This window comes from Thalassophryne amazonica, chromosome 3 (genome assembly GCF_902500255.1).
Source record: "Thalassophryne amazonica chromosome 3, fThaAma1.1, whole genome shotgun sequence".
Taxonomy (NCBI): Eukaryota; Metazoa; Chordata; class Actinopteri; order Batrachoidiformes; family Batrachoididae; genus Thalassophryne; species Thalassophryne amazonica.
This window is the reverse complement of record NC_047105.1, coordinates 85,653,832-85,675,864: the sequence shown is the minus strand read 5'-3', so window position 1 is coordinate 85,675,864 and position 22,033 is coordinate 85,653,832. Positions and strand designations below refer to the sequence as shown.

Here is a 22,033-nt window from a genome sequence, read left to right as displayed (position 1 = left end):
TGTAATAATAATAATAAGTACATCCAGCTCCAACAAGGTTGAATAACACGTACATTCTCGGGTTTAAGTGCAAACAGCACAACACCGTTCTCATCAGAAAGAAGACAAAAGGTACAAATGTTTAACAGTGATAACATATATATATATATAAATCCTTAACAATAGTACAGAAACAGCATTAGTGAAGGTTACAAATGATCTTCTTATGGCCTCAGACAGTGGACCCATCTCTGTGCTTGTTCTGTTAGACCTCAGTGCTGCTTTGGATACTGTTGACCATAAAATTTTTGTTCTGTTAGACCTCAGTGCTGCTTTTGATACTGTTGACCATAAAATTTTATTACAGAGATTAGAGCATGCCATAGGTATTAAAGGCACTGCGCTGCGGTGGTTTGAATCATATTTATCTAATAGATTACAATTTGTTGTGCTAGGACCAATTTTATTCACTTTATACATGCTTCCCTTAGGCAGTATTATTAGACAGCATTGCTTAAATTTTCATTGTTACGCAGATGATACTCAGCTTTATCTATCCATGAAGCCAGAGGACACACACCAATTAGCTAAACTGAAGGATTGTCTTACAGACATAAAGACATGGATGACCTCTAATTTCCTGCTTTTAAACTCAGATAAAACTGAAGTTATTGTACTTGGCCCCACAAATCTTAGAAACATGGTGTCTAACCAGATCCTTACTCTGGATGGCATTACCCTGACCTCTAGTAATACTGTGAGAAATCTTGGAGTCATTTTTGATCAGGATATGTCATTCAATGCGCATATTAAACAAATATGTAGGACTGCTTTTTTGCATTTGCGCAATATCTCTAAAATCAGAAAGGTCTTGTCTCAGAGTGATGCTGAAAAACTAGATTAGGCTAAGATTAGGCTTAAAACTTTCCTTTTTGCTAAAGCTTATAGTTAGGGCTGGATCAGGTGACCCTGAACCATCCATTAGTTATGCTGCTATAGACTTAGACTGCTGGAGGGTTCCCCTGATGCACTGAGTGCTTCTTTCTCTTTTTGCTCTGTATGCACCACTCTGCATTTAATCATTAGTGATTGATCTCTGCTCCCCTCCACAGCATGTCTTTTTCCTGGTTCTCTCCCTCAGCTCCAACCAGTCCCAGCAGAAGACTGCCCCTCCCTGAGCCTGGTTCTGCTGGAGGTTTCTTCCTGTTAAAAGGGAGTTTTTCCTTCCCACTGTCGCCAAGTGCTTGCTCACAGGGGGTCGTTTTGACAGTTGGGGTTTTTCTGTAATTATTGTATGGCTTTGCCTTGCAATATGAAGCGCCTTGGGGCAACTGTTTGTTGTGATTTGGCGCTATATAAATGAAATTGATTTGATTTGATTTGATTTAAATATCTTGTCTTTGTGGTGTATTCAATTGAATATAGGTTGAAGAGGATTTGCAAATCATTGTATATTCTGTTTTTATTTACATTTTACACAACGTCCCAACTTCAATGGAATTGGGGTTGTATGTTTTTCAATAAAGAGGTGACAAATAAATTTCTGCCTAAAAAATTTGCATTACATTTTGGAATAGATTTTTTTGATGCATTCTTTGGTTTACTTGTTCACTCTTCATTGTGTTGTTATGACTCTGCCCATTCGCTTTCCATAAAATAAAAAGAACAGACATAGGGACGTTTGGGTGGATTTTTCAAATTCAGCTCCTTTAGCCAGCACCGGAGATCCTCGTCTTGTAATAGAGGAGGGAACAAGTTAAATGCTGGTCCACAGCACTCAAATCTCTCCTTTCCATGTTCAAAACATTGTTCTGAAAGAGACAGTTTCCTCTTCTTCCAGATGTTGTGGCACCCATGAACTGAACAATTAATGCTGCTCATGTTTGGACATTTAAAGATTTTAAAGATTTTAAACATTTACTGTGTTCCCACATAGCTAATCATTAGAGGCAGTGGCAAACTGGAAGTTGTTTGACAAAATGGAGCCGCCCACCCTGACTTCCTGAATAAGGTGAATAGTCTGTGAGGAAGTCACATCTAAATCAACATCTAAATATCAGACGCTAATTGACAGAGAGCTTCAACATCATCATTACGACCCAGTTCTTCAACTTGTAACAAACATGCCTTTTGAATTTGACCACAAGAGAGCGGGGTGATCTACAAGAAATGGTGACCCAGTTGCAGGATGGTTGTATTTTTTTTTTTTTTTTTTCGGCAGCTGCTGTTGTGCGGTCTTGGATCTGCTGCTGCTCTGCTCTACTCTGTTCCCCCTCCCATTTCTGTCTCTCCAGGTGCCGTGTCATTGAGCTGATTTGGAACACCTGTCAGCACTCATCAAGCAGCAGTATTTAAACCCTGGTTCTGCGACTCCATAAAAGCCGGGAACTCAGTTCTACCTGTGTGGTATCCTGGCCTCTGCTTCTCTGTTTACCTCATGTTTGCTTCCAGCATTTCTAATGTATTGTTTCCTGTCTTTCTAGTAACTTAATCTCCAGTCAGCTCAGACGTGGCTGCCTGGTTCTGACTCCATGAGTATTTATGAGTATTTATGGGCATATTATACATTTTGGACACTTCTATCAGGCACTTCTACACTATTTTCAATTTGGCGAGATTTCAGGAAAAAATGATCATATTGACAACAAGACCACAAAAATGGAGATCATTCTCAGAGTGTGGTATCATGCTGTGTATGAAGGAGGATACCTATACAATATATATAGCAAAAAAAAAAAATGTGGTTGCACTCGACATTAGGAGTTGGTACACGCAAATTTATTTTTACCAGAATTTGGGTCTGGACAATATCTAAATAAGCATATTTGGCAGTCTGTGATCAGCTAATTATAGTGAATCTCTACACCAAAACAATTAGTTTATATCATTACTAACAGAAATTCACAATTTTCTCTGGCGAGTACATCAATATTGCACAGAACTCAAGATTATGAGGGCTGTTCCAGAATATTATTCTGAGGCGATGTAGGTGGCATTATGTTTTGTTCATTGGGTCACGTGAGAAGTGGAGACTGGAGAAAGTGAATAATTTGGCAAGGGTAAGTTCACTATTGGTTCACTATTCTCCAGATAGGCAAAACCTTGTATTTTCCTGATGATAATTTCAGAACAGCCCTTGAGTCAAAGTGACAACTCTTGTACAAATACAATGCATGTATACGCAGATAGATCACTACAGTACAAACTTACACAGAAGTCCTTCTCTGGTCCCAAGACTAAATATTTCAAGAAAATGCTGTTTACATTTGCCTAACCCAGTCACCTCTATCAAAGTTCTCACAAACAGACCTCAGATCAGCAATGTAGAACTTTGACAGACTGCCTCTGGTGTACTGGTCACAAAGGTTAACCTCACTGTCATCAACTTTGAAAACTATGGGATGGGTGACCTTCAGACTGGAGGTCACAGCCTCTACCACTTCTGTGACACCACCCTCAGCAACCGCAGCGCTGAGGTCTTCAGCTGCATCCAGGTCCAGAAGAGTTCCGTGTCACCGCTTACTTGTTAACCTTGAGAAGTAGCTTGTTACTTGTTGGGGTGACAAAAAATCACCGAACTGAAACAAGCGGGTGCCTGAAGCATCTTGGACAACTCTCATGTTTTTGGAAACTGTGACCCCATCTAGTTTGGTGCCAGTCCAGCTGAGCTCCAGTAAGCTCGACCAGTCCTGTCACTCCTGGCCTCCGTTTACTGGCTTGTTGCACACAATAACATGTCAGTCAACAAATTGTGTTGTAGACTGGTCTGTCTGCAATATAGTGTCAATTCTTACCAACAACAATCATTATTTACTGACCTATGCACGAGAAACAAGCCTGAAACACATGGTGGGAACCATCATCACCATGCGAAAACGCCAAAACACGCGAACCCGTTCACACCGTTGCAACGGTCATAACCCTGAAATACAACAATTACGTCATGCATTGTTTGGCCTGAGAGATGCTATGTTGTGTGTTGGGGGGCTTGGCTGGACACTGTTTTGCGGTTTTTGTGTTTGTCTTCCTTCCCAGGTGGTTTGGGGCTGATCTCTGGGGAGAATGTGCTGCAGAAGAGTCTCTCACCTCTGTCACGGTGATCTGCTGCACCTGTTGCACTCACGTGCGATTCTCTAATCGGGACGATCTATGACACCTGTGACATTCGCGTGCAGTTCTAAGGATGCTCAGCTGGTACCAATGAAGAGATGAAGAATTACATTTAAGCCAGCAGTGATCTGGGCTTAGGGGCCGGAGAATACGACCGTGTGACGACCGTTTGAGGACGCTGAGGGCTGCTCCAGAAGCTGACATTGCGCCTGTGAAGGAGGACGAGGGTGAGAGGCAAGCACTGTCAGCACACGTCAGAGGTGATTATCCTTAAAAGCTTATCTGTGAATATAATGTGGCATTGTTGCGCAGCTAAATTTAAGTATTGAAGAGAATTGTCTCGTTTGCTCCTCGCGGCTGTGGCGTGCGGATTGATAATCCTCCACAAGCTGTGAGCAGCTGTTCTTTTGAATTAAGCCTGAAATCAGTCCTGAACGTGTTGCTGATAAGTGTGCCTCTAAATAGTGTTTCTTGATATAAGTACTGAATAACCTCACCTCTGTTCCTCCTTCACAGAGTACAGTCTTGGGAAAAGCCACCTGGGGGGTGTCGGCGGAACTCCTGAGTCCAGAACGTTCGGGCTCCGATCCGTTGAGGCGTTGGGAGAGCGCGTCGCCTCTTCACCCCACCAGACTCATTTATTTTGTATTTTGTGTACAGCACAGTGGGAAGAAAATACATTTGTTTCTTTTGGAACTGCTTCTGGTTATTTAGTGCTGGGTTCAGTCAGACGCTGGACCGCTCCTCAACCTGCGTCCAGACCTTAACATGCTATTTGGTGCTGTCAGCGTGAACGGGTTCATAGACCGTGTTGGCCGAAAGTTATTTATTGTTTCTATGGCCAGGGAATCTGTTTATTATTGTGTTTTGCACAGATGAAAAAGTGTGATTTTCAGCTTGTGCTGTACCCCTGTAGATAAACACACTGATAGCTCAGCAGGATATAGAGTGCAACCAATTTTTTTTTTTCACACACCTCTTCCCAAAACATTGTTTTAACATATCCAATTCTTCTTGATAGTACAGAACGATCTCCATTTCAATAAAACGAGCAGAAAATTTACCGTTTTTATGGTTTTGGCCAAACCTGAAATTTGGGCATTTTGGTGCTATTTCGATGACTGTGAAGCTAAGGAATGAATGGAAATGTGTGGAATGAGTGTCAAAACAAGACATTCCTGGGTCATTTTCTTGAGTTTCGGGGTCCCACACTCATGGATTTATGACCCGGGAGTGGGCCTAAAACATATCTCCATTTCCATGGTAACCAGGGAGCACATCAGCCAATGCAATACATGGACATTGTTGTTAGGTCATGGGTGCCCAACCCCCAAAGAACAGGCAAGATACATCGATTACCACTTTCCACATATTTTTTAAAATGATTGATTTACTCTGTCAGAAGCTCTTAAGCATCTACACGTGATGAACATGACTTACTGAAGTTCAAACTGAACATCAGAATGGGAAAGAAAGGGGATTTAAGTGACTTTGAATGTGGCATGGTTGTTGGTGCCAGACGGGCTGGTCTGAGTATTCCAGAAACTGCTGACCTACTGGGATTTTCACACACAACCATCTCTAGGGTTTACAGAGAATAGTCCCAAAAACAGAAGCTATCCAGGGAGTGGCAATTGTGTGTGGACGAAAATGCCTTGGTGATGTCAGAGGACACTGGGCAGACTGATTCAAACGGTGATGATTGTGCGATGTTATTATGTCAATATGGACCAGCACCTCTGAGGACTGTTTCCAACACCTTGTTGAATCTATGCCATGAAGAAGTAAGGCAGTTCTAAAAAAAGGAGTTGCAACCTGGTATTAACAAGGTGTACCTAATAAAGTGGCTGGTGAGTGCATAACAAGCGGATCTGTTAACATAAATAACACACAAACAAAGACTGCCAAAACCTAATTAAATCATTTGTTACATCCAAACAAAGCATAAAACAAGAAAAAATGAGGGTGCAGAGTAGAAAAATCAACTCGTCCAAGGACACGGACCAGTAACTTTTGACCTATATCTAGTAGATAATATGCAAATAGTGAATGTTTATGAGTTCAATAAAATGTAAATACAAATATGTATTTACATGCAATTTACATTTTTCCTGTAGCCAGGTATGGCAATGTTGTGATGACCTTCATCTCAGGCGTTATTACGTAACCACGCTCGATGGGAAAAGTAAGCTCATTCCTGATGAGGTCAACCACAAACATTATCCCTGCACCATCAAGCTGGCACTGTGTTACTGAATCACTGTCATTCAACATACAGTGAATGTCTCTTCTTCCTCTGTGTCCTTTCTGCCATCTTGTCTGCTTAAGACACTCTTAGCCTTTCTAAAAGTCCTCCTACCTACTCTTAACAGTTTTCCACCTTAAGGGCTAAGGTGCTTTGTGGCCAACTTTCATGTTACCAAGGGAAAATTCAAAGAAATGTCTAAGAAGTCAAAGAATTCTAAGATTTTTCTTAGAATAACATCACTGGGAGCTACTTTTAGCCTTTTGGTGCTTCATGGATACACTGGAGTCTTGTCACTGGAGTCTTGTCACTTGTGTCGCGTGCACTACACATAGAGGTGGAAAGTGAGATGTATTTATGTCTTTGCGGGCCACACAAATAGCAAGTGTGGAGTACTTGTATCGTACTTCTGCTGAAGAACATCAATGTCCGTGCGTCGCTCATGTGTCTTACTCTCATCGCAAAGCCCCTACTAGCCATGCACCTGTGCCCACCACTGGTTACGGCATATATTGAGGCAGTGCATATATTGTCACCATGACAATATATGCACTGTTCAATGTCAGCGGCACATATTGTCAGAACTCAGAAGAAGTTTATTGCCATTGCCAATGAACAGGATTCACAGACTAGGAATTTGCTTTGGTATAATGGTGCAACATTAAACAGAGAGCAATATAAAATGCTAAGATAAAATACAACCCCTGGCAATAATTATGGAATCACCGGCCTCGGAGGATGTTCATTCAGTTGTTTAATTTTGTAGAAAAAACGCAGATCACAGACATGAGACAAAACTAAAATAATTTCAAATGGCAACTTTCTGGCTTTAAGAAACACTATAAGAAATCAAGAAAAAAAAATTGTGGCAGTCAGTAACGGTTACTTTTTTAGACCAAGCAGAGGAAAAAAATATGGACTCACTCAATTCTGAGGAATAAATTATGGAATCACCCTGTAAATTTTCATCCCCAAAACTAACACCTGCATCAAATCAGATCTGCTCGTTAGTCTGCATCTAAAAAGGAGTGATCACACCTTGGAGAGCTGTTCCACCAAGTGGACTGACATGAATCATGGCTCCAACACGAGAGATGTCAATTGACACAAAGGAGAGGATTATCAAACTCTTAAAAGAGGGTAAATCATCACGCAATGTTGCAAAAGATGTTGGTTGTTCACAGTCAGCTGTGTCTAAACTCTGGACCAAATACAAACAACATGGGAAGGTTGTTAAAGGCAAACATACTGGTAGACCAAGGAAGACATCAAAGCATCAAGACAGAAAACTTAAAGCAATGTGTCTCAAAAATCGAAAATGCACAACAAAACAAATGAGGAACGAATGGGAGGAAACTGGAGTCAACGTCTGTGACCGAACTGTAAGAAACCGCCTAAAGGAAATGGGATTTACATACAGAAAAGCTAAACAAAAGCCATCATTAACACCTAAACAGAAAAAAACAAGGTTACAATGGGCTAAGGAAAAGCAATCGTGGACTGTAGATGACTGGAAGAAAGTCATATTCAGTGATGAATCTCGAATCTGCATTGGGCAAGGTGATGATGCTGGAACTTTTGTTTGGTGCCGTTCCAATGAGATTTATAAAGATGACTGCCTGAAGAGAACATGTACATTTCCACAGTCATTGATGATATGGGGCTGCATGTCAGGTAAAGGCACTTACATCATCAATAAATGCACAAGTTTACATTGATATTTTGGACACTTTTCTTATCCCATCAATTGAAAGGATGTTTGGGGATGATGAAATCATTTTTCAAGATGATAATGCATCTTGCCATAGAGCAAAAACTGTGAAAACATTCCTTGTAAAAAGACACATAGGGTCAATGTCATGGCCTGCAAATAGTCCGGATCTTAATCCAATTGAAAATCTTTGGTGGAAGTTGAAGAAAATGGTCCATGACAAGGCTCCAACCTGCAAAGCTGATCTGGCAACAGCAATCAGAGAAAGTTGGAGCCAGATTGATGAAGAGTACTGTTTGTCACTCATTAAGTCCATGCCTCAGAGACTGCAAGCTGTTATAAAAGCCAGAGGTGGTGCAACAAAATACTAGTGATGTGTTGGAGCATTCTTTTGTTTTTCATGATTCCATAATTTTTTCTTAGAATTGAGTGAGTCCATATTTTTTTCCCTCTGCTTGGTCTAAAAAAGTAACCGTTACTGACTGCCACAATTTTTTTTTCCTGATTTCTTATAGTGTTTCTTAAAGCCAGAAAGTTGCCATTTGAAATGACTTTAGTTTTGTGTCATGTCTGTGATCTGCTTTTTTCCTACAAAATTAAACAACTGAATGAACATCCTCCGAGGCTTGTATGTGCTAAAATAAGATAAAATATAAGATAAAATATGAAATATGAAAGGCTATGTGCAACGACACAAACAGAACAACAGTGCAGTGGGAGGAGTGCAATTAAAAACCAAAGTACATTTGTCTAAAGTGACCCGTGATAAAATGATAAAGTGACAGAGTTAAGGTTAAGGTGACTGAGTTATGAGGTGTTCATGAGTCTAACGGCAGAGGGGAAGAAACTGTTCTTATGGCGGGAGGTTCTGGTCCGGATGGACCGTAGCCTCCTGCCCGAGGGGAGTGGTTCGAATAGACCGTATGCAGGGTGAGAAGGGTCAGCTGTGATCCGACCTGCTTGGCCCAGAGTCCTGGAGAAATGCAGGTTGTGGAGAGACGGAAGGCTACAGCCGATCATCTTCTCAGCAGTGGCCCCGGCGTACTACACCATGATGGAGGTGCAGAGGATGGACTCGATGATGGCCGTGTAGAACTGCACCATCAGCTGGACAAAAAGCTTGGCCTTCTTCAGCTGCCGCAGGAAGTACATCCTCTGCTGGGCCTTCTTGATGAGGGAGCTGATGGTTGACTTGAGGTCCTGGGTGATGGCGGTGCTGAGGAAGTGGTGACAGTCCACAGTGGTGATAGGGCTGCTGGTGAGGGCGAAGGAGGGCGGGGGGGGCTGTGGCTTTCCTGAAGTCCACAATCATCTCCACTGTTTTCTGGGCGTTGAGCTCCAAATTGTTGCTGCTGCACCAGGTCACCAGCCGGTCCACCTCCCTCCTGTAGGTAGACTCATCCCCATCCGAAATGAGTCTGATGAGGGTGGTGTCGTCCGCAAACTTGATGAGCTTTATGGAGTCATGGCTGGAGGTGCAGCAGTTAGTGTACAGGGAGAAGAGCAGAGGGGAAAGGACACAGCCCTGTGGAGATCCTGTGCTGAGAGCCCGAGTGTTCGAGACGTTCTTTCCCAGCTTCACACGCTGACTCCAGTCTGCCAGGAAGTCTGTGATCCACCTGCAGGTGGAGTCGGGCACATGGAGCAGAGAAAGCTTGTCCTGGAGCAAAGCCGGAAGGATGGTGTTGAATGCAGAGCTGAAGTCCACAAACAGGATCCTAGCGTAGGTTCCTGGGGAGTCCAGGTGCTGCAGGATGGAGTGCAGGGCCAGGTTTATGGCATCATCTACAGACCTGTTGGCTCTGTAGGCAAACTGCAGGGGGTCCTGGAGGGGGTCGGTGATGGACTTCAGGTGGGATAAAACCAGGCGTTTGAAGGTCTTGATGACTACAGACGTGAAAGCCACAGGCCTGTAGTCATTAAGTCCAGTGACGCGTGGTTTCTTGGGGGCTGGAACTATGATGGAGGACTTGAAACAAACTGGAACATGGCATGACTCCAGGGAGGTGTTGAAGATCCCCGTGAAGACTGGGGCCAGCTCATCAGCGCAGTGTCTCAGTGTGGCAGGAGAGACACAGTCTGGGCCCGGGGCCTCACGTGGATTCAGCCTTTTGAAATGTCTTCTCACATCCTCCTCTTGGACCGAGAGGGCAGCGGGGGGAGGGCAGCGGTGAGAGGGGGGAGGTCCAGAGTGTTTGAATATCCAGTTGTGTGGGGGGTGGGGAGGTGTGAGTCCATGACTTCAAAACGTGAATAGAAGACGTTCAGGTCGTTGGCCAGCTTCAAGTCGTCAATAGAACGAGGTGCTTTGGGCTTGTAGTTGGTAATCTCTTGCAACCCCCTCCACACAGAGGCCGAGTCGTTGGCAGAGAACCTTTGCTGCAGACGTGAACTGTACATGGAGTTTAGGTGTGAACCAGGGCTTGTCGTTGTTATATCTCACCCTGGTACGCTGTGGGATGATGCTGTCTCCACAGAAATGAATATACGACATCACAGTGTCCATGTAGTCATCTAGACTGTCTGTTGAAGCCTCAAACATATCCCAATCCGTAGTGCCCAAGCACATGCGTAGCTCCTCAACAGCTTCATTGCTCCACACTTTAGATGTCCTCACAACAGGTTTAGAAAGTTTTAAGCCCCGTTTACACATAGACGGTAATCTCTCCTGGAAGCGTCCCGGCAGAGATTTTGCCCCCTCCGTTTTAGGGATCAAACGCCGTAGTTAACGCCGGCGCAAGGGGGCATGGTTTGGTTCCGGCTTCACTGGGAATCGTCGAAAAAATTATTCAACATGTCGAATAAATCCGGGAGCGCTCCCGGAGAAGTGGCCTGATGACGGAGACAACCCAAACAACAGCGTTTGATACTTTTTAATCGCCGTGTCATCCCGCCCCTTCCTGTAGTGCCACAGTTTACACCGCCGTAATTGGCGGCCGGTGTTGTATCCCTAACCAACGGCGTGTAAAACGGCGATAGAGCCCACATCGGCGTCCTCAAAGGCGTTTTAACCGGCGACAGAGGCAGACAAAATGGCGGCGCTAGCCGACAGTACGCTGTTCTAAATGCCACCTCCCGGTTAACGGTGTTCGAAACGGCCGATAGGCGGCGGTCAGTATAAAAACGCTAGCACGCTGCATGCAGGTCTCTCACTCGCGGCCAGCTCCAGATATTTTTGCAGAGAAGCTCCAGTATGCCTCCTAAAATAAAATTGGCAGCGGCAAGGACTTACCAAGAGGTCTGGTTCAGAAGCAGAGGAGAGGCCTGTGGTGGAGACGGAGCAACATGTTGAGGAGGGGAAAAGGAGAGAAAAGAAAAGGCTGAGAGATGAGCTCCCTTCCCCTGCACTGACAGCTGCTTCAGCCTATTATACTCTGGGGGCGGTGCCTATATACAAAAGTTCCTGGAGTAACGCAGGATTTGCCTGGATAAATCTAGCAGTACACAGGGCATTATCGGCGGCAGCAGAACACCGCTGTTCTCACGTGTGTCTTAACCTGCGATTGTAAAGGATAGAACTGGGTATTAACCCCCGTTGCCGACGTGTGCCGGATGCTACGGCGTCAAAACTCTGCTTTATTCGGCGGATTTAGCGGCGTTTTATCCGCATATTTGTGGCTAGTACGGCGCTCAAAACACCGGTGAAATGCTCCGCCCCTTTCCACCGCGAAAACAGCCGGAACTACAGCGAACTTCGGTCTACGTACTACCTGCCGACAAAACTGTCTATGTGTAACCTGGGCTTTAGTCTCTGTCTGTACGCTGGGATCAAGTGGACCATCATGTGGTCTGAGAGTCCCAAAGCTGCATGGGCCACCGCGCGGTAGGCGCCACTCACTGCCATGTAACAATGATCGTGCTGCCTTCTCTGGTTGGGCATTTAACAAACTGTTTGTATTTTGGTAATTCCTGACTGAGATTCCCTTTGTTAAAATCACCAAGAATTATAACAAGGGAGTCCGGAAAGTCTCTTTCCATGCTCATAATCTGATCCGCAAGCGCGCGCTCGGCCTCGTGCACGTCCGCACTCGGTGGAATATACACGGAGCAAAGTATGAAGGAGTTAAACTCACGTGGAGAGTAGAATGGTCTGCAGTTTATGAGGAGATATTCCAGAGAGGGAGAGCAGTGTTGGGAGATCACAGTCACATCGGAGCACCAGGCGTTGTTGATATAGAAGCAGAGTCCTCCACCTCTTGTTTTTCCACCGGAGAGTGCTCAGTCTCTGTCTGCGCGGAGGAGTTGCAATCCCTCTAGTTGGAGCATGCAGTCCGGTGTCTGTGCATTTAACCACGTCTCTGGGAAGCACAGTACACAAGATGAGGAGAAATCTCTATTCTTCATCAGCAGTGACAGCTCATCCATCTTGTTGCCGAGTGAGCGGACGTTGGAGAGAAATATCCCAGGTAGGGGCGTGCGCATGCCCCTTTGTCTGAGGCGCAGGAGAGCTCTAGCTCCTTTTCCTCTCCGCTGGCGTCTGACTCTTTTGGCCAAAATGTGAACCAGTTCAGCTGCAGGCACTAAAAAAACTGGCGTAATCTCTGTGGATGTTGATGATCTGATGTTTAGAAGCTCCTCGCGGGTGTAGGAGCACGATGACACCCGATTTACGCACAAAAACAGACAAAACAGGGAGCACCAAAATACCAGGGTGCCTTCACGTGGCACCATCTTGGAAACACACAAATCCAACCAGCATTTACACACGAGGTGCACGGATCTAATTCAAGCAAGTCTCACTCTTTCTCTCTTTGATTGATTTGGCAAAATACATGATATGAAATAGCAATAACAATATGCATACATGTATTTGCCTAGGATGGCATGAAAACGCGCAGACTTATTTCCAATTTGGTCCCCATGACAACACAGAAAAACAAACAACAAATATAAAAAACCCCAAATACTTATAAATGGCTACAAAGCCATCTACGAGGTCTGTCAATAAAGTAACGGTCCTTTTTATTTTTTTCAAAAACTATATGGATTTCATTCATATGTTTTTACGTCAGACATGCTTGAACCCTCGTGAGCATGCGTGAGTTTTTCCACGCCTGTCGGTGACGTCATTCGCCTGTGAGCACGCATTGGGAAGGAGTGGTCCCACCATTTTCCGGCAGAATTCACTTTTAACAAGAGATTTTGTCATGGAAAGCCGCGCGGAGGCTTCGCGTGTCACGACCGATTTGCTTTGGAAGCGAGACAAAGGAACACCTCCGTTTCGGTGTGTCAGAGGACAAGTTTGGACATGTTTATCTCGGCTTTCAATGCTTACCAGTCCAGTAAGTATCAGTGAAATTGTGGAGAGCTGGGTATGTCCCAACTTGTCCTTTATCACTCCGAAACGGAGGTGTTCCTTTGTCTTTCGGCTTCGGCTTTCCATGACAAAATCTCTTGTTAAAAGTGAAATCTGCCGGGAAATGGCTGATGTCCAGTTCTTGTGATAACCAGAGAAAGAGCACACGACGGTCTCGTATCCACAGAGCCATCCGTTTAGAAATGGTCCGGTGACTTGTGCCGCGTCACCGCAGCTCGCTCTCATTGGTCCGACATCTCTGCTATTTTGGCATTCTCGTGCCCACAGATTGAGCTCGCCGGACTACTTTCACCACCCTGCTCAGCGTGCCACTCTCTTTGGAACAACAACACACAGAATGTGTCTCTTCTTCCCAGATAGATCTCTTTCAGTGCAGCTTCTTGTTCTGACTTTAGCACGAAGTTAACACCCAAGTCTTTCATTGCCAACTGTAAATGGTAATCAAAACATTACAATCGTATCTTTCTGAACTCTTCTGCATCAAACTCCATCGTGTCAATGTTTACAATGTGCTTGAGTGATAACAGGTGAAGTTGCTCATGAACTTTAAGTTTCTTAAATATTTATTACAACCACTCTTAAAACTTCAGTTATCTTTATAATTTTATTACTGGTAAATTTTAGAATTGATTTAGATGAGATATACTCATTATCTCACAGGAATATATCACAATTATCTGGGAACTACTTTTTGCACAGGAATTCATTAAGCGCGTCGGTCGTGGGCGCGTACTAACACAGAATCCCCAGAAACTGGACAGTTGTTCGGCCATAATGAGAGTGTCCACTTTTAGTTTGTCATAAGATAAGCTAGTGGCGCTGATGAGAGTGTGCCACAGACTGTATGACAACAAGGTGTTACAGACTCCATTTCCCAGGCACTCACAGCAACAGAATGTGGGGCAGTGCCAGTACAGTGGAAGTTTGCACTGGTAGAGTTTTCTTCTGAAAAATAGAGACTGGGGTGCTGCCATGGCATCAATACTGGTATATAGATGATCAAAAACGCACTATACACTGTACACACACTCACTCGCTTCATCAGCGAATCGGTCGTGACGTGCAAAGCCTCCGCGCGGCTTTCCATGACAAAATCCCTTGTTAAAAGTGAAATCTGCTGGAAAATGGCTGATGTCCAGCTCTTGTGATAACCAGTGAAAGAGCACACGACGGTCTCGTATCCACAGAGCCATCCGTTTAGAAATGGTCCGGTGGCTTGTGCCGCGACGTCGCAGCTCGGAGCGCGGCGCGCCGAGCGTCCTTAAAGGGTCCTTAAAGCTGTAGTAACAGACCTTATTCTCTGTGAAGCCTGTAAAATTTTCACCAAAAGCCAGCTAAATTTTTCGAATGATTTCCAGGTGCCAGTCTCTAACAGCTTCTGAAAAAATTCTGATGGAAAAAAGTCCTTTTCATTCCGCCATTTCCAGACAAGGAAAATCCGACGAGGGGGGGGACCACTCCTTCCCAAGGCGTGCTCACAGGCGAATGACGTCACCGACAGGCGTGGAAAAACTCACGCATGCGCACGAGGGTCCAAGCATGTCTGACGTAAAAACATATGAATGAAATCCATATAGTTTTTGAAAAAAATAAAAAGGACCGTTACTTTATTGACAGACCTCGTATATACACAAATTAATAAAATACTAAATTATTGTGGCATCTCTCTCTCTTGCTCCATCTCTCTCTCTCACACACACACAACTGTTGCAGCATATCATGACAGTACGAGGTCTGTCCGAAAAGTAACGGACCTTTTTATTTTTTTCAAAAACTATATGGATTTGAATCATGTGCGCTTGCATCAGCCAAGCTTGAACCTTCGTGCGCATGCGTGAGTTTTTTCCCGCCTGTCTGTTGCATCATTCGCCTGTGGGCAGGCTTTGAGTGAGCACTGGTCCAGCCCCCTTGTCGGATTTTCATTGTCAGGGAAATGGCTGAGCGACTGCCGCTTTGCTCCATGAAAATTTTTTCAGAAACTGTGTGAGACAGCCAGGTGGAAACCATTCGGAAAATTCAGATGGCTTTCGGTGAAGATTCTATCGGCGTCACACAGATTAAGGACCATTACAACGGGATTAAGGACGGCCCACACCGGCGGTGGGCGCGCCGCACTCCGAGCGGCCATCGACAGGCTGAAACGACCAGATCATTTCCAAAGTGAAGGCTGTGTTGATCCGGCACGTCATGTAACTACCAGAGAAATCGCAGAAAATGTGGACATCAGCACTTTTGCGGCACATTCCACTGTTGCAGGAGATTGTGTAATGAAAGACGTGGAGAAATTCACGCGTCGGGACGAAGCCGCTCATGGCGCACAACAAACACCTCCATGTTGGAAACCATTCGGAAGATTCAGATGGCTTTCGGTGGCTTTTCAGTCGAGTGAGTATCCGAGAAATTGTGTAACAGCTGGGCATGCCACAACATGTCCTGTGAGACTCCCAACACTATGGTCTTCAGGGTGTATAAAGCCATATTCATTTGGTGAACAACTTGATAACAATTTTATCATATGCCTATAAATAATAAATGCACGCAGAACACAATGCGCATGCTCTCCCTTCGCTCACTGCCTCCGGGGTACGGATGCGGGACCCGCAAAGAATCCAAGTCATGGCCACGGAGCTCTGCGGCTGTGGTTACTGAGACAATGCACATCAAAACAGCGAGCATAGTCTCTGGACCTGTTGCTGGAGTTGGATGCAGCTCAGCACAGCAGACAGGGGGGGCGGTGTGGGTGGCCTGCTACAGCGCTTACCGAGCCCGCAGACTCAGTAAGCGCATCGGAGGCAGTGAGTGCAATCGTGGTGATGCCGACTGGTGCCACAACCGGCACGCCTGATAAGGACGCAGAACACAATGCGCTGTTAAAAAAAAAAAAAAAAAGCAGCATGAAAAATTGCACTAAAACAAATCCACGAAACTGCGAGGTTGCGAAAGGTGAACCGCGATATAGCGAGGGACCACTGTATTAAATTATACATTAACAATATCTAGGATCACACGTGCTGTGACATCACAACATATGTATGGATTGGCTGATTACCAAGGCGAAATTCACTTACTTGGGTGGTATGAAAAATATTACCGGTCCGCGAAAAATATCACAAGGGTGTATTGCTATTTATTCTTTAGTGTTTTATTCAATCATATTGGCGTATCATTTCTGGGTATATGATAAGTAGTAACACACCCTGCACATATTGTCCCTGGTGACAGTAAGTGTTGTAAAACCTGGACACATATCGTTGCTGGTGACAGTATGTGCCGCAATGGGGCCATGAATGTCTGCATATATCGTCGTGGCTACAATATGTGCACTGCGACAATATGTGCTGTAACACACGTCTCATGCACGACTTTGCCAAGGGGACACCCATGTTTCACCTGACTGCAGCAGATAGATGGTTACTTTCAAGAGGCGGAGATGGAGTAGTTGTGTGTCTTGGTGGTTGCCGTCCAGGACCCATGGCAGTTCTGTAGTGTGGTAGATGTTGTTTGTGCCTGTGCTGTTTCTAAGGGATTAATTATTGAAATGTCACAAACTATGACCTTTAAGAATGACACCTCCATAAACAACGTTTTGCAGCTTTGTGTAATTAAAATTTTTGGGCATGTTCTCACACAAACACACACACATACAGTATATATATATATATATATATATATATATATATATATATATATATATATATATATATATATATATATATATATATATATATATATATATATATATATATATATATATATATAATTTATTACTGCACACAAAACAATGTGGTAGATTTATCTCTTGTCAACTTCCAGATGCAGAAAGTGAGGCAGTGGGTGGCAAACCGGCACAGCACTGCCCTCATGTGGGATTCCCGTGTAAGTTTCACTTTTGTTATAAAACATTGCTTTAGACTAATCAGGTGTTTGTCACAATAACAATAAGACTGACATGCAAAATTTCTTGGCTCTCAGACATATTTTATTCAAATGTATTTGCGGTCAGTCACCAATACATTTGGCAGTCAGAAGACCTTCACACAACAAACCTGGATTCCAAATGACTTTATTTTTATGGGAAGGCAAAGGAAATGGAAAATTAAGCAGAAAAACATTTTCTTCCAAACATTTCATGTATTATATTTCTCAGGTATCTTAATTTGGCTTATTTTCAGCTGTCAGAGCTTGTGTTAGACATGCAGGTGGTACAAAAAGTGTTTGAAAATGTTTCTGCTTAGTTTTACAAGTTCACTAAATCCTTTGTTTCATGGTTTTTGTGCTTTTCCGTTTACTTATTGTTGAATGTCAGTGCAGAAAGAAAATGTTGTCTTGTAAACCAAAAGAAACTCCTTTTAAATGATGCTGAACAGTTAAAAACCCAAACAGCTTGTGACCCCTGAAGCACACTTGTTGGCAGTGTAACACAATCCAGTTGTTTTTCTTTTAATGGCTCAATTTTGAGAATTCTTAGGATCACTCGATATTCGACTCTCACTGACACAGTTTAACAATGTTACATAGCACCATGAATGTGTACAGATCAAATATAGAGTTTCTGAAGGTATAGAGGGGCTGCTCTCCTTTTTTTAAAACAGGGTTTTGTTTGTTTTAGTGGTGACAGATTTGGTGATGACACCACCGCTGCGAGAGAAACTGGAACCAGAGCCGAAACCTCCAGCGCTGTAGCCATATCCACCCTGGCTCATGGATAATCCTAGAAGAGGAACAAAACCATTTTTAAAAAAGGTGAAAGTTACACAGATCACCAAAAATATGCACCACATTTGTCTGCCTATTTGTCAACATGGTTTATTACTTCTTGCATCACTTAAGATGACTGTTAAGAATTCATAAACTTACCGCCACCTCCAGACGTCTGCTGCACATGGATGGTTGCTGAAGGACCTCCACTATTCAATCTAATGGTGCAATTAAAAAAAAAGTGGTTAATTCACGACTGGGGATTGGAAATGTTGAACCTGGACAACAGCTTCAGTTGCATACGTTCACCCCACCTGTTCTCCTCTCCTTCCAGCAACTTCCTGTAGGTGGCAATCTCAATGTCCAATGCCAGCTTGACGTTCATCAGCTCCTGGTATTCGCGCACCTGTCTGGCCATATCCTGTTTGGCTTTCTGAAGAGCCATCTCCAGGTCTTTAATACGTTGCTTGGCGTCCTTCACTGCCAGCTCTCCACGCTCCTCAGCCTCTGCAATCTGCGCCTCCAGATTTGCCCTCTGTCCGGAATAAAGATTGCAGTTTCTTCATATGCATCATCATTGACAGTTTGTCAGTTTTCATTTGGTGCTTTCTTAAAGACAGGTAATCCGTGAGGTGTCCTACCTGTGCCTTGATAGCCTCAATCTCACTCTGAAGACGGGCGATCATGCGGTTCAGCTCAGCAATCTCACTCTTGGTTGAGCGCAGGTCCTCATCATATTGTCCAGCAGTGGATTGCATCTCCTTATACTGTAATGAAAGTATATGTCATGAAAAATGAACAGCAGCATTGCACAAAAGCTGCAGAAACATAAAAAAAGACAAAAAAAAAAAGCAGTGTGAGCTTTTTAATTACCTTTGTATGATACCAGTTTTCTGCATCAGCCTTGCTTTTGTTAGCCATGTCCTCATACTGAGCACGCACATCGGCAATGATCTCATCCATGTTCAAGTCACGGTTGTTTTGTATCTCCACAACGGCCGAGGTGTCTGTGATTTGGCTCTGCAGCTCGAGCAGCTCCTACAGAAGTGTTGGTGAAAAACACAAAATGGCACTTGTGTGTGATTTAAACTGAATGAACCCCACATTTACCTGCTAATACCATTACAGTGTTTTGACTGTGTCACAGCGTTGTAAGATTTGGTATAGGAATATTACTTACAGCCTCGTAAACAGCCTTGAGGAAGTTGATTTCATCTTGGAGAGAATCAACTTTGGCTTCCAACTCCACCTTGTTCATGTAAGCTGCATCAACATCCTATAACGGAAATGATTACCAAGCATTAGCGGAAAGCTGTTGATTTAATCTTCGTGTGCTTTTTCTCCATGCACCCTCACCTTCTTCAGCAGCACAAATTCATTCTCTGCAGCTGCACGCTTGTTGATTTCATCTTCATACCTGTTTCAACACAGTCAACTCTTTATCATTTGTTCTCTACCTCACATTATCAGCACGTTATATCAGTTGGGACCATGCTCACTTTTTCTTGAAGTCCTCAACCAGGCCCTGCATGTTCTTCAGCTCTGACTCCAGCTTGACCTTCTCATTGCCGAGACCGTCGAGCTGTCTGCGCAGGTTGGCGATATAAGCTTCGAACATGGGTTCGATGTTGGATCGGGCGGTGGTCTGTCCTTGCATGAGTTCCCATTTGGTCTCCAGCATCTTGTTCTGCTGCTCCAGGAAGCGCACCTAATGTAGACACAAAATGTGTTGATTTTTCACTACTCTCTTGATTTGATTTATTCTTAAAAATGAATCAACCACAAAAAAAAACAAACAAAAAATGCAAACGTGAGTTTCAAATTCTTCACCTTTTCCCTGCATGTATGAATAGATAACCATCTCTTCTGCCACACCCTGACTCACAACTGGTGCTCATGAAGGCGTATCTGCCCTGACCAAGCAGTTTCACCCGTTAAGCACCTGAAAAGTTCGTTCTGAGCTCCTTAACAAACACAAAGTGCACATCTCCAACTGTTATCTTTAATAACTTCTTGTGACAAAAGCTATTTGACGGGGTGGAGTCAGACCAGTCCATGCAGACTTTGTCGGTCTATGTGGCTTAAAGCGGTTGCCTTATTGTTCAGCTGTGACTCATCCTGTAGGCTCTGTTGTGTTCTAAGGGCCCAGTCCCTACGGCACTAAAAGAGTAGGTGTGGCAGATGAAGCACAGAAGCAGACAAAGCAGCTCACTATTACAGCAGCTTTTTTTTTTTTTTTTTTTTTTTTTTGCTCTTTAGACAATTGCTGCAGTGTTGTTCTTTGCAGTGTATGTTGGAAATCATTGCACAAACTGCATGCAACTTCATAAGCAGTGTGATTTTTGAACACGTAAGACTCTGCTGCAGCAAAAACTACCATAAATGACTAATCTGTTTATAGCATTCCTGTTCCCATAACAGCCAGGTGATTAGTGCCATGTGTACAGGATAGACTTTGGTCACAGGGATCATTTTTCTCTACCAGTCTCACGGGAAAGGGACGGATGTGTCATGACAATATTAGCCACACCCATGTTTAGACAGTGGGCAGAGAGACCACCACAAGTTCCTATAGTGCTACAGATACCAAATAATAAGTAGTAATAATAATAATAAGTAGAATTTGGGTGGGATGACCAATTTAACTTTTCATTTTGAAGAAACTTTAATGGTTGTTTTTAAAGACTTTTAAATATTGTCAGTTGTAACTCATTTCGCCTGAGAAAAAACATTCCGTGACCTTTACTGTGTTTGCATTTAAAGATGCAATTTATTTAAAAAAATGATCTAAAACCACATTTCTGTCAATACATCTGATGTTTCAGAGAGAGGTGCATACGCATTTGCTTGCATAAAAAGTCTGAATTACAACCAACAAGATGTGTGATTATATAAAATAATGAATTTACATCCTTGGTCAAGACAATATTTTCACTGTTGTATCATTCTGGGGTAACTATGAATGAACGTGCAGTTTCTCAGGGTAAAGGAGACGATGACGTCGACAAGTTCTACACATGGACTGCAGACTTTAGAGGTACTAACCTTTTCAATGAAGTTGACAAAGCGGTCGTTCAGAGACTTGATGTCATTCTTCTCCTTGGTGCGGATAACCTGGAAGTTGGGGTCAACCTCCACATTCACGGGATTCAGCAGGTTTTGATTGTAGCTGACAGGTTGGATTGTAGGCGGCACGAAATTACCTCCCATACTGCCCATACTGCCCATACCCCCACCGCCAACAGAATAAGTACTGAAACTTCTAGTACTCTGCACACTAGGAATAGAACTAAAGCCAGAACTGTAGCCAGATGCAAAGCCAGAACCACCACCACCAGAAACAGAGATTCTACTTGAGCGTTGCGAAGATCGCGAAGCTCCAGTGATCAAGCTTCGGGCGGGCCTAGTGATCTTGGTTGAGCCACTGCTTGAATATCTGTAAGACGTCATCTCTGCACGCTAGAGAGAACTGAAGATGAGCAGACTTCAAAAGGAGAGCTGAGTCCCTCTGAGTGTCAGACTGCCGACTGCGTTCGTTTTTATGGATCTGCTGGGTGCAGGGGGGCGGGGCCTACATAAGATTTAGCCACTTCTACCTGGACTCTCACTTTTGCTGTTTAAGCTGCATCAGCCAACACGCCTCTGGCTGGGAATGACAGGAGCGGCTGATCCTGTAAAACAGGTAGAGAGGGATTTTTGAAGTTAAGTCACGATGCACCCTGCACCGACACCAGCTGAAACACAGAGAGGAAGAAGCAGACTAAAATGTCTGTGTTTGTCACAATAACAATAAAACTGGCATGTTCTTGGTGTGTGAAAAAAAAACAAGCCTTTATGCATTACTAATATGTTTTAGTTCATACATCATATATGACATCATATATAATAAAAAGCAAACAAGAATAAAAGTGTCTCTGGATGAGGAAAACCTATCAAAAAATAAAACAATTGGTTTGCACAACTGCAGCTTCTG

General features: G+C 43.8%; 1 protein-coding gene across 1 annotated transcript; it reads right to left on the bottom strand.

Annotated features, from left to right (window-relative positions):
- Nucleotides 1-17,408: 17,408 nt before the first annotated feature.
- LOC117507207 (keratin, type II cytoskeletal 8-like) lies at nt 17,409-21,581 on the bottom strand. The gene is made up of 9 exons (XM_034167023.1): nt 21,106-21,581; nt 19,560-19,768; nt 19,417-19,477; nt 19,241-19,336; nt 18,934-19,098; nt 18,702-18,827; nt 18,375-18,595; nt 18,220-18,278; nt 17,409-18,073 (listed from the first exon to the last, which is right to left on the bottom strand). Exons 1-9 carry the CDS (start codon nt 21,508-21,510, stop codon nt 17,946-17,948), a joined length of 1,470 nt encoding a protein of 489 aa, XP_034022914.1. The 5' UTR covers nt 21,511-21,581; the 3' UTR covers nt 17,409-17,945.
- Between the last annotated feature and the right edge of the window lie 452 nt (nt 21,582-22,033).

Coding starts and splice junctions, on each gene's coding strand:
- LOC117507207 (XM_034167023.1), bottom strand. CDS start 21,510: ATGACGTCTTACAGATATTCAAGCAGTGGCTCAACCAAGATCACTAGG. Junction 19,337..19,416: donor AATTTGTGCTGCTGAAGAAG/GTGAGGGTGCAT, acceptor TTTCCGTTATAG/GATGTTGATGCAGCTTACAT. Junction 18,074..18,219: donor GCAGACGTCTGGAGGTGGCG/GTAAGTTTATGA, acceptor TTCCTCTTCTAG/GATTATCCATGAGCCAGGGT.